The sequence below is a fragment of the Lacerta agilis genome, chromosome 8 (genome assembly GCF_009819535.1).
Source record: "Lacerta agilis isolate rLacAgi1 chromosome 8, rLacAgi1.pri, whole genome shotgun sequence".
In the NCBI taxonomy this organism is placed as follows: domain Eukaryota; kingdom Metazoa; phylum Chordata; class Lepidosauria; order Squamata; family Lacertidae; genus Lacerta; species Lacerta agilis.
In genome coordinates, this window is record NC_046319.1 from 29,982,198 (window position 1) to 29,994,593 (window position 12,396).

Here is a 12,396-nt window from a genome sequence, read left to right on the forward strand (position 1 = left end):
GGTCCGTTCCTAGCGGAGCGGCTGGGTCTCTCCTTCCCTTTCAAGACAGCATCACAGCCAGCTGCCACTGCAGTGTCCTTCTCCCCGACACACACACACACACACACTGCCTCTCCCCTGGACTGGAGCCGGTCATTACTTAACAGCCCTCAGATTTAAATCATGACCCTGCCCAAATAATTGCCGCATGATCTTAAGACAAAAGAACTTCCTCTTCTTCATCTGAGCCTACTGGCCGACCTTACAAAGTCCTTCTGAGGGCAGGAGTGGGGAACCTGCTGCCCATCAGATGTTGATAGGACTCCCATCACCGCTGTCCGCAGGCTGTGCTTGCTGGGGTTGATGGGAGTCGGAGTCCAAAAACATCTGGAGGGTCAGGGATGCACCCCCACCTCCCACCCCTGGTGTGGAGGGAGAGCTTGAACACACAAACATCCCAAAAGAACAATGTATACACTGTTGAATATTATCACGATTAGCGTGATCAGATTTTTTTTAAAAAAATGCACAAAGCCAGTGGGAAGTTGTATGAACAAGAAAAGACACTGACACACAGATTATACTTTCTTAAACTGGCCCTCCTAATCCCTCCATGCACCCAGTTCCAATTTTCCTAGTAGTCAAACACACCTGCATTTCCCTCCTGGCAGAGAAGCATATACAAGCAGATGTCTGGGGCAGAAAGATATTTAGAAAATAGGGGCTCAGGATATATTTGTGGGGATTTGCTCTGAAACCACCCCGAATCAGTAACCCCTTCCTACGTCACCCTGCCATCTGTCTGAAACAAGGAATGCTCAATGGACTTTTCACCATCAAACCTAGGACTTGTGAAGTCTTGAAAGCATTTCACATACATGCCCTCAGTCATCCTGAAAAGACACTTCTGTCATAATAAAATTAAGTGTTTACGGTGCCACAAAATGTTGCTGTCTCCCTACCCCTCCAGAGCAGGTTAGTATTGCTTACGTTTTATAGTGCAGGTGGGATCCTGAGTCAAAGGAATTTGCTTAAGAGCACCTGAGTGGTTTTGTGGCAGGCAGAGGCATAATTTGAACCTGGGACTTCTTGCATTACTGGAGCCCAACCACCTCCCTATAGCAGCTCTCATGTGAACCCTTACTCTCTCCGTCCCCCTGGCCTGGTGGAAATTGACCGGCTCCCCTTCCAGGCTGCAGTTCCACTTCTCAACTGCATCAAAGGCTTCCCTGATAGCTTTCAACCTGTGTGCCCAATGAAAAAAAACTCACCTTCCTCTTTTGTTCCCATCCCATTTTCCCACAGGCTTTTCAAAAGACTGGCATCTCTGTTTGCTGTATGGAACTATTAACAAGGACACATCCACACATCACCCTCCATCGAGCATAAAATAAAGCATTGCTTATTAAGCCAGAATTAACTGCCCCCCTAGGAGCTAATTAAATTCCTTCTTGGAACCCAGGTTTGGAAGGGGGGGGGGAACGCCATCACATTTTAACTCTGTGGCAGCCGGTCTCCACATTACGGCTCCAAATTGAGAAATTGGCTGTTTATATCCAGCTATTGTTTTGATCTATAGATGTCTAGTTAACTTCCAAGTCTGACCTGTATTATTATTTTTCTGTGAACAAGAGTTGGGGGGGCAGGAGGGCTCTCTACACCCCAATAAATCCATTTGTTTATTCCACTGGTTTTATTTCACATTATGTTTTGATTACAATCAAAAGTATTTTACTTTACCTTGATAATAAAAGTAGTAGTTCTCTTTAGAGTGCTGCAAAATTATAGCATTTACATTTCTGAAAGACTGTAAACAAAATATTACTAGCAAATAATAATACTAGCATTTTAGGTATACCTTGTAAGGGGGTTTGTTTCCTCTCTTCCTTTGAAAGTAAGACAGCTTTATAAAACGTAATTTGATTGAGAGAATGTAATACATACAATGGTAAAGAGAACAGAGGGGAGAATTTTGTGGGCATTTTCTTGGCGACTGTTCAGGGTGGGGGCTCTCCTCCTCCTCCTCCTCTTCCTCCTACCTTGAGGAACTTGTAGCGAATACAGCAGTATTGTTAAAGTGAGAGAGTAGTTACTGAAATTGACACATGAGCCCCAACTTTTTAAAACGACACATGAATCTATGAGGAAGAACAAGGACTTTAACACTGCTAAAAAGGGACTATCTGCACTCTTGGTTTCTGAAGACTGTGCTTTCATTTTCTTCTGTTTCATATTCAGAATCAGAACAGACAAGTGGAAATGGCAACAAATGGCTGTGATTGCATATTTCTGCCCCCTACCCCTTTCTTTTTTTTTTGTTGGTATATATCTCCTCCTCCTACATTTGGTTAAGATTGTGTTAACTACACCAAGTTGCTTTGTTTCTCATCTAAGGAAAATTAAATTAAAAACCCCATTTAAACCTTAAAAAAACCCTAAAGCCTAAATTAAAATATGTCAATATCCACACTTCTTTTCTGGTTTTTATCTTACAGATTAATTAGTAAAAGTTCAATATACTTTCCGGCATGTAGTTGGGCCACAAATTTACAAGAGCGAAAAACAAGCATCAAAACATCGAGCAGCCTGAAAATTCCACAATCACTCAGAATTACATAGAAATAGTGAAAATCAGGATTTGGCTAGAATAAGTTTGTGTTGATAGTCCTACCCTCCCCAGATTTCCTTACTAGTAGCATCACAGCAGGGTTTGCATTGCACCTCTCAACCATGGCACCCATGTATTCAAAAATACTTTTTTTTTAAACTCAGGGAAAGAGTAAAAAATAGAGATATATAATGTTAAAAACAAACCCAAATTGGCTGTAGAAAGGATGTGTGAAGTAGGTACCATGTAGGAGCTTGCAGGGGCAGTGGGTGGGGTGCAATGGTAGCTAATAATATCAGTTAAATTGAGATGTAACATAATTTGGTTTGCAAAATGAGAGAGAGAAAAGAGAAATAATTATTGAAGGAGGATGAATTCAAGCGTCTTCTGTTGTCCGGCTGCGCCATTACAGAGATCTTCAGAGCAATGCACACAAACCTAAGTAAAGGGTTTAACTTCTGCAGTTATGTCGATAGTATCCAGAAGCTTTTTGCTGTCCGAGATTCCTTCTATCCAGCTACAAATTCAGGGATTGGTAAGCAGTGCTGAAAGACTTGCTCCTTCCTCCCTTCCTCAGCCAGTCGGCAAGTTGTTTAAAGAGGGAATACTAGAAATCCAGAGAAGGTTGAATATTTCCAACCCCCCATTAAGTTTCCTCTCTCCAGTTTCAAATAAGCTCTGTCTCCTTTCTCCATCTGGATCAGGACCCCGTTGCTGGCGGCTTCGCGGGTGACATCCTGGTCCCCGGCAAAGGCGGAAATCACTGGCCAACCATTCAGCATCAGGCTCACCTGAAAGGCAAGTGAAAGACAAAGTCCCCATCAATGAAAGGAAGAGGAGGCTGCAGGCAAATTCACAGAAATGGCTGGCAGGGTTTTTTTTCCAGTTGGAAGCACCTGGTGAAATGAATCCCCCCTCCTTCCATTAATTGTTTATTAGAATTTCTTTCTTTCTTTCTTTCTTTCTTTCTTTCTTTCTTTCTTTCTTTCTTTCTTTCTTTCACAGGGTTGCAACAAGTGAACATCAGCAGCCCAATCCCATGCAGATTTACTCAGAGGTGTCCCACTGTGTTCAATAGGGCTTACTTCCATGAAAGTATGCATCAGATTGCCGCCTGAGGCTGCAAAATCTTAGGCATTCAATGGGATGGGAGCTCAATGGGACTTCCTTTTGAGTAGGCATTGCACGAGACTGCATAGGAATGGGGGGTATTAGCCAGGATGTTTCCGATAGCATCCCAGACTATATTGTCATAACAAGCATGGAATGAAACCTTGCTTCTTCAATGCATGAAGAAATCTTATGGGATAAGCCATGTACCGGTATATCAGCAAAAGACACAAAGGAAAATGGGTGGGTGATGGATAAATGAAAAGGATGCAGATCTAAGGGCTGGCAGCTGAGTGTTATTATGTCACTCTCCCAAACTTTCTAGGAATGACCTCCAGATAGCATTGTTCCATTCCCCTTTTTTTTGTAGAAAAGTACCGTCCGTTCTGCTGCCAGATCAGATTAATTGTGCTCCTCCAGATTCAGCAGGAGAGAGTGCTTTTGTTTTTCACCACTACCGTAACTATCCTCGCAACCCCCTCCTTCAAACATTTTTTTTATAAAAAATATTACTATATTTAAATGTACATGCTGCTTGCCACCCACCCTGGAGAGACCTCAAAGCGCTGTGTGAACAAATAAATATATTACAGCACCACATTCACAATTAAAAAAATATATTAAATGTAGATCTGATTATCTAAGGGCAAGTTGCCTGTGAGGAAAATTGGGGTGCTTATGGGGCATGGCTCAAAATCTAGGGTGAAACCCTTTCAGGTGGATGCTTCTCTTTCTCCACACACACCCCTCAAGAGGGGCTGCTTGTCCTTCAAGAAAACTGGACGCACACTCCCCACCCCCCTAAACCTCAGAGACTGAAGAAAGAGATAAAGGCATTCAGGCTCTGGCTAGCATCTCTGAAGTTCATCAAGGGGGGCACCTTATCCATTTGTGAAGCAGCAAAGATGCTGAATCCCTGACAGAGCCAATCTGCATCCTACAGAGCGGGAGCCTTCTGCCTGCCTAAGCAAGGGAGATAGTGGGTTTTATCCAGCTCCTTCAGATACAACCACAGCAAACAACACAGCCACCAGTAATTAGAGATGGACATAAAAGCATAGATCGATCAGCTGTCCATCTTGGCATTGTGACAGTGACTGATAGCTTTTGAAGCTGATTTAAGAGTGGATCTAAATTTATACAGAATAGAGCATTGCTCAAATTATGGTGGAGGGGCTCCCCTCTCCCCCAACTCTCCTAATTTTTTATCCAGGCCATAATTCTCCACCACCACCCTACGCCTCTTCAGTTGCCTAAAAACAGTAACTGAGAGGTCATCACAAAAGGAAAGTGGGCAGCCCAGCTTCATTCCTCCTTAAACAGAGCAGTCTACAACTCTAGCCTTAGATGTAGAAATCAGCTAGCCACAAAGACTCAGTTAGGGCTTTCTAAAGCAGAAATTGTAGATCTAATTGGGAAAAAAATGTATTTGCACACTTTTACATATACAAGGACTCACCTACTCTTACCAGAATAAACCTATTGGAATTAATGGACCCAAGCGGGTGACTACACAAAATAAGGCGTGTAGGTTATGTTTTCTGTACGGCACACATATTTCTGGCTAAATGCGTTGGCCTAAGATCCACCGAACTCAGAAAGAGCTAGGGAAAAACGGCAAAGGATCGCCTAAGTCATCCAAAAATAGATTCAGACATAGCTCTTGACCTATAGCTAGACACATGGACAAATACAGTCTAAATAAATAAATAAATAAATAAATAAATAAATAAATGTATTCCTGATAAACCGTTTAGGAGAAACTCACAGAGACAATCCGATCAATGCACAGTATTCAGGCTGTTGGATACCATATCCCATTTTACCCCACACCAATAAGAGCCTGTGGACAGGCAATGCCCTTGTTCAGATGACTCGTTCAGACCAAGCCCCATGATGTTATGAAAGTGGGAGCAGTGTAATATTGGGGAAACATGCAACCAGATAACTCAGTCATGTTGGCCCATGGGAGGGGAGATTCCTTGTTCTGTCAACCATCATTCAGCTAATAAACCCCCACACGGATCTGCTGAGACTTTTGAAAGGTCTAAAATGCTCAGCCCATTAGCAGGAAGGCCAATCCCACCCCTCACCTGATAAGGTACTTCTAGGATAAATAAGACAGAGGCAACTCCCAAGCCATTGGAGAAAGACAGTTTCAATTTCAGCCCTGTGAGTGAGTCCCCATCCTAAATTATTACAGTGAGACTGACAGGTTGTAAAGTGAAGATTATGACATATAAAACTTTATGTGGCATGTGGGCAGCAGTTAGTGTTGGGGGAAGAAGAACAAATGTGGATTTCTGAAGCACAAATGGAATAAAAAAAATCAAGCAAGTCACACAACATGACACTTTAAGGAGGGTATTAAACTGAGCAAGGTAGAAAATCATTATTCATATCTCTATCTAGAAATTTAAATAAGTTGGTCTTCAGAAGTAGTTTTGTTTACTGAACATGCTTTCATCTCCAACCTCCTTTTTATTATTAGAATCTGGCCCCCTCCACTGAATGTGACTTAGATGTTTTGTAGGGTTAATAATTTTACATGTTTAGTCTAAATTCAGACGTACAGATTTTCCATACTTTTAAGCCTAATCCTTCAGACAGTCACAGACTACAAAGGGAATTGAATGCAAGGGGGGGCACAATATTAGATCAAAAGAAAGCTATTGGTGGGGGAGTAGGTTTGATCATCCTGCACAAGTTTGTATGGGATGCAGATTCAAATCCCTTCTTAGCCATGAATCCTCCTGAGTGACCTTGGGCCAGCGAACCAACCTTGCAGGGTTGCTGTGATAATATTAACAGTGAGGTGGTGGTGGAAGAACCAGGTACACTGCCTTCAGCTGCCGGGAGGAAAGATGGGACAGAAAATGGGGGGGGGGGAAACCAAATTGTTTTTGAATTGCACTCTTTATAGCAATCTGATCATTAGGCACATTTATTTGGGATCAAGCCTGCTTTTATTCCATGGGGTTTATTTCCAAGTAAACGTGCTCTGGGTTTGTATCCTTGGTTGGTAGCGTCAATGACATGAATGGGGAGATGGGAAAACATTCTGATTTGCTCACTTTGATTGTGGCATTCCGGATTTTGTTTGGAAGGCTGGGCCCTGATTATGAAGGGCATTGATGCTCTATGAGATTTCCGTAAGCCCGATTACATAGAATAGTATTTTCTCTGTTGTTTGCAAGCAGAAGGTCCAGGTTCCCTAGGTAAGGATGGAAAAGAACCCCTCCCCATATCAAATCCTGCAGAGCTACTGCCAGTCTGGGTAGCTAAATAGACCCATGGTTCTGTACAAAACCCAGTATTAAAAGTATGATCAGGAGGCCTTGATCCTCTGCATGTTGTTCCCAAGTAAGCCCTGCTAAGTTCAGCGGAACTTATCCCACCTTAAATGCATGCAGCAGTTGGAGTAAGACACAGGCATATACACAAACAGATGCTCACACAATCTTGCATGCCACAAAGGGCAAGTGTCTCAAGCAAAACCAGCATTCTCTGACCTGGATGGTTTGCCTGTTGTACACTTTGACTACGTGAAAATTAAAGCCGTAGATTCCCTTTCGGGGCGCGATGAAAGTGCTGCGCTCGGAGTCAAAGTTCAGTCCGATATTCACTAGTACCTACAAGGGAAAGGCAGAGTAGAGTGAGAAATCAGAGAGAAAGATTGGAAACGCCAGCGGCTGGATGGATTCCCCGGAAACTAGCCATCTATCGCCGGACCAGATTAAGTCCCCCCCCCTTAACGAGGCACGGAAGGTGGCACTCCAGAGTGAGTAACACACCCGTCCCTCTCCCTAGAATCTGGACCGCGAACCACATCTGGAGACGCCACGCGGTCTCTCCTCGCCTGCGGATTTATTACTAGAACACGGAGTCAGCCCAGCCAGCAACAGCTCTTACCCCACTCTACGATCACGCGCTCTCCCCACTCCCCTCCACTAAAGTTTCCACGGGCAATTCGAAATCTCTTCGGGGAACATCTAAAGACTGTAGCTTACAACCGTCTATGCATCCGGGATTGATCTGCGGGCGGCTCAGAGGGTATTTTCTTGGGCAGGGGGAATGGAAAGAGGGGCAATCGCTCCAAAGCCAGCGCCCCTTCCCTCTACCACACCCACTCATGCCCTCCACGCAGTCACCCCGAGAACACCCCCTTTCACATCCATACACATCCCTCCCTTATCAGCAAAGAGCAAAACCCTACCGACGCCCTCAGATTACCTGCGGGGTCTCTCACCTGGTCGAAGTAAATGATCATGGTCCTGTTGCTCATCTCCGACGGCTCGTGGTTGGTGCTGCGGATGGCCGAAAAGGCCACCTTGGCGCTGCCCGAGCGCACCGAGATGCCCAGCGCAGTCCCCGTCGGGTCCGAGGCCGGGTTGGAGTCGCACACCACCAGGCACTTGCCCTCCAAGATGATGGGCTCCGTCTCGTTCTGCCCCATCGCCACCCCGGCCAGCCAAGCCAAGCCCAGCAGCTCCAGCGCCAGCATCGCGCCGCCGCGTCCCAGGCGGGTCCGCCTGCCGCTTCGTCTCGCCCGCCTCCTCCGATCCCCCCAGCAGGGACAACGCTGCTAGGCGGCCAGCAGATCCAGCTTCCCCGAAGGGGCGGACGGACCGGCGGATTCTTAGCCTGATCCTCCCTCCTCCTTCCTCTTCCTCTTCTTTTCCCAGGCCGCCTCGGGCTTCTCTCGAGCCTTCCCGAGAGCCCGGCTGCCCCCTAAACCGGCCGCCTGGCTCTATTCCTCGCAAGCCCCTCGACGTGCTGGAAGAAGCAGCGGTGGTGGTGGCGGCGGCGGCAGCTGCGGCGGCATCGGCAGCCCCTGGCAAGGCTCAGGAGCGCTCGAATGCATAGCGCAAGGAGGGGAGGGGGAGAAGAAGGGCGCGCGCGCCGCAGCCCAGCCCCAGCGCCGCCCGCCTGCTCGCTCTCTTCCTCGCTCGCAGTGGCCAAGGCAAGCTCCCCGCCGCCGCTGCCGTCGCCGAAGCACACAAAAGGCGCCGCCGCGCCGCGCTCCCACCCCACCAACCCGAGCCTGGCGTCAGCGCCGGCCACTCCCAGCGCTGGCGCCGCCCGCGGCCAATGGCAGGCGGGCGCGCTCGCCGCCAGCCAATGGGTGCCCGGTCCGTCTCTTTCAGCACCCCCCTCCTCCCCGAAGGCGGAGGCTTTCGGGTGGTTAGGTGGTCAGGAGCAGGTGGAGAGAAGGAGCGAGAGATGGCGAGAGCGGCGGATGGTGGTGGGGACGGACGGCGCCCGCGCTTGGGCAAAGTCTGGCGGGGAAAGAGGGGGGTCCGCTGCCTCTCGCTCAGGGGCCGCACAGGTAAGGAGAGCACGGAGGGAGGGGACCCAGGAAAGGGCGCCCTCCGTGTCCTTGCGCGCTTTTCGACGGGGCGGCGATCCTGGCAAAGGGGCGCACGAACTCCGGGAGCGCTGACAGAGAGAGGGGGGGTGGGGGGAGATGAGGTTCCTTGCAGCCTCTGCAGGGGAGAGAACGATCGTGCCCCGTCGGAGAGGGTCTTTAGCAGCCGGGGAAGCTCCATCCTACGGGGTAGCTTCAGCTGGTCAGGCGCAGGAAGAGGAGGAGAGGAATAGGTGGGGTCTCGGGTGGGCGTGGAAGGCGTGGGATGACCGGGGCCAGGACAGCACGTGCTCAGGGCCAGAGCTTTAGAAGCCCCGAGTACCGTGAAGATGATGGTGCCCCCACCCCCTTATATAATTTGAAATAAAACCGCGAAATAAAATACTATTTTTTTAACCTACGTTAGTAGGATCCCTCTGATTTCAGTTGGGGCAAGTAATCAAAAGGGAAAAGAACAATTGGGGTAAAAGTGTGGAGTGGAGTGAAAGAAAGTCTAACAAAGTTCTGATTTCCCCCATGATGGATTTGATCCTTAAAAAAAAAGAAGGTCAAATTCTTTTTCCTCTTTAAAATCTCTTTTAGTGGCCTTGCTTTACAGGTGCTTAGCCTTCCTGTTGGGTAATCCAGCACTGCACATGTTGGTGCTCAGGAGGAGGCTGGGTGCTTGGTTGGGCAAAAAGTGAGACAGACAGACAGACAGACAGAGGGCTGCAGTGATCTCCCTAAAACGAGAGATCCTGCCCAGCATAAAAGCCAAGGGGTTGGCTAGGATTACCAGCCAGTGAGGTAAAAGAACACTGCACATGCTCAGAGGCTCTGTCTTAACTTTGCCTGTCCCAGGACTGCACCCTGGAGAGTGCTAAAGAGGAGCCCTGATGTGTCCAGGCTCAAATGAAGCTCCATATCATAGATGTGAACAGGTCAGTTTTCTTCATTGGTGGTTTTGAGGACCAGACAAGGCTGGTGTGGACAGGTGTGACAGCAAGGAGGTGCAAGTATAGAGTGTAGGTTTGTAAGGGATGGGACGGGAAACAAAGATGGGGTTTGTATGTCATTGACACCAGCTCTTGAAAGACTCCTAGGAATCACATCAGTGCGTCTTGTCATTGAAGGATATTACCCAAGTGCAGTATGGGTAAGCCGGAAGTAGGGAAGAGCTAGTTGAATGTGCTCTTTGGGCACATTTTAAGTAATTGAACAATGCCGGACTACAATCCCCATCACCCCTCACCATTGACCATGCTTGCTGCAGCTGATGGGACTTGTACTCCAGCAGCATCCAGAGGGCCACAGGTTCCCTATCGCTGGTGTAGGGGCTGGTTCATGCATACAAATATGCCACACTTGACATCAAATGATGAAGGGGTGTGCGTGCCTTCAGTGCATGCAGTATAATAGTTGCAAGTCCAGTTTTGTTGATATCTCAACACATAAACTGGGTGATGTATTGTGGGATGGGTTTCATCTTATGCAGTCAGCTGACATGGACAGTGTGCTGGTGGCTGTACACTCAACCACGTGGCCTCTTGTCCCTCTTGCTTTATTACTTCTAGTAGGGGTTTGACTGGTTGGGTCTAGACTGCATGGCCAAACTTGGCCCTCCAGCTGTTTTGGGACTACAATTCCCATCATCCACTGGACCTGTTAGCTAGGGGTGATGGGAGTTGTAGTCCCAAAACAGCTGGAGGGCCAAGTTTGGCCATGCATGGTCTAGAGTGTGGTTAACACTTCATTCTGTAACCTTGAATGAGGTGGTCATGTGACCACTCCTAAAGAAACCAGCCCTGGACCCCTTGGACTAGTTGCAAATGCCATCTTTGGGGGGAAGGTGATGGAGAGAGTTGTGGTGGGGCAGCTGCTAGCATTCTTGGATGGCATGGATTATTTAGATTCACTGAGTCACCCATGGTCACCCTGTCAGAGAGCTGGGATAGGGGGATGTGACCTTGCTCTGCTTCTCTCTCTCTTGGCAGCTTTTGATACCATTGACCATGATGCTCACCTGGACTAGCTCTGTGGAATGGGAATTGGGGTCACTGTGTTACAGCTGTTCCTGTCTTACCTATGAAGTCCAGAGAGTGGCACGGGGAAAGTGATTTTCAGCCCCCCCAGCAGTTGCACTACGTGGCACCAGGGCACTATTGTATGCCCATTGCTATTTATTATCTACACGAAACTGGGATCGGTTATTAAGCGTTTTGGGGCAAGGTGCCATCATTATATTGATGACACTCAACCCTATCTCTCCAAAATATCTGGATCAGGAGAGGCTGTGCAGTCCCTGGACTGGTGCCTAGATTCAGTGGTGGGATGGTGGGATGGATGAGGGAAAAATAAACTGAGCTTGAATTATGGCAAAATAGATGCACTGTTCATGAAATTAGTCAATTACCTGCACTGGGTGGAGTTGCAGTTTGTGTAGGCTTTTGGACCTGGCTCAGTAACCAGGGAACCACGTAGCCTTAGTGGCCAGGAGCCCCTTATATAAACTCCTGTTCCTGGACTGGGAGAGCTTGACCACGAGACTGGATTACTGCAGTGCGATTCACGTGGGGCTTCCCTTGTGCTTGATCCAGATGCTGCAGCTTGTGAATAATGCTGCAGCACAGCTTCTAGCTGGGGGAAGTTTAAGACCCTGTCTGTATATATGCTTCTGCTCAGAGATCTGCACAAGTTGTTCATTTGCTACCACACCAAGTTCAAGGTGTTGCAAATAGTATGTAAACAGCTTGGGACCAGTTCAGTTGCAAGATTACTTGACTCTGTTTTTGTTCACCCAACTGCTTTGATCTGCAGAACTGGCACTGTTGCAGGTGGCACATAATACTTGTTCTGCACTTATATTTTAGGGTGGCAGCACCTAAACTTTGGAACTCCCTACTTATTGACACCAGGCAGGCTCCTTTACATCAGCCTATTTAGACATGTAGAAGTTACATGCATTTTAATTTTAATTACCTTGTCTTGAACTATTTTTTTTAACTGTTTAGAAGTTTTCTTACAACCAAGTGGTATATAATTTTTTTTTTTTAATGCGGCAATAGCAATCTGCAGGACCAGTTCAGTTTATCACTTGATGTAATTGAGCCATACTATTTATGCCCAATTGTGTGTGTGACAAATTGTGGTCTAAATTCATGCCTATTGCAACGTTGTGGGAGTTCAGAAGACTTTCACTGAAAATCAGTTGCATATTCCACAGCAAGAAGGATCTTTTGAATTCATCACACATACATGAACACACCTTTTTTCCCTTATCCATTTAATGTACAAAAATTACAGGTGTTGGTTTGGTAGGGTAAAATAAAATAAAATCCAAAAGCTATATGAG

The 12,396-nt window shown here is 47.1% G+C and overlaps 1 protein-coding gene across 1 annotated transcript; it reads right to left on the minus strand.

The window, feature by feature from the left end:
• Positions 1–1,657: 1,657 nt before the first annotated feature.
• CBLN1 (cerebellin 1 precursor) lies at positions 1,658–8,698 on the minus strand. The gene is made up of 3 exons (XM_033156743.1): positions 7,947–8,698; positions 7,210–7,329; positions 1,658–3,378 (listed from the first exon to the last, which is right to left on the minus strand). Exons 1-3 carry the CDS (start codon positions 8,199–8,201, stop codon positions 3,181–3,183), a joined length of 573 nt encoding a protein of 190 aa, XP_033012634.1. The 5' UTR covers positions 8,202–8,698; the 3' UTR covers positions 1,658–3,180.
• Positions 8,699–12,396: the final 3,698 nt, after the last annotated feature.

Excerpts from the sequence above, each read along its gene's own strand:
- CBLN1 (XM_033156743.1), bottom strand. The coding sequence starts at position 8,201 with ATGCTGGCGCTGGAGCTGCTGGGCTTGGCTTGGCTGGCCGGGGTGGCG. Across the intron at positions 7,330-7,946 it reads TGATCATTTACTTCGACCAG|GTACTAGTGAATATCGGACT; the intron begins GTGAGAGACCCC and ends TTTCCCTTGTAG. Across the intron at positions 3,379-7,209 it reads ACAACAGGCAAACCATCCAG|GTGAGCCTGATGCTGAATGG; the intron begins GTCAGAGAATGC and ends CTTGCCTTTCAG.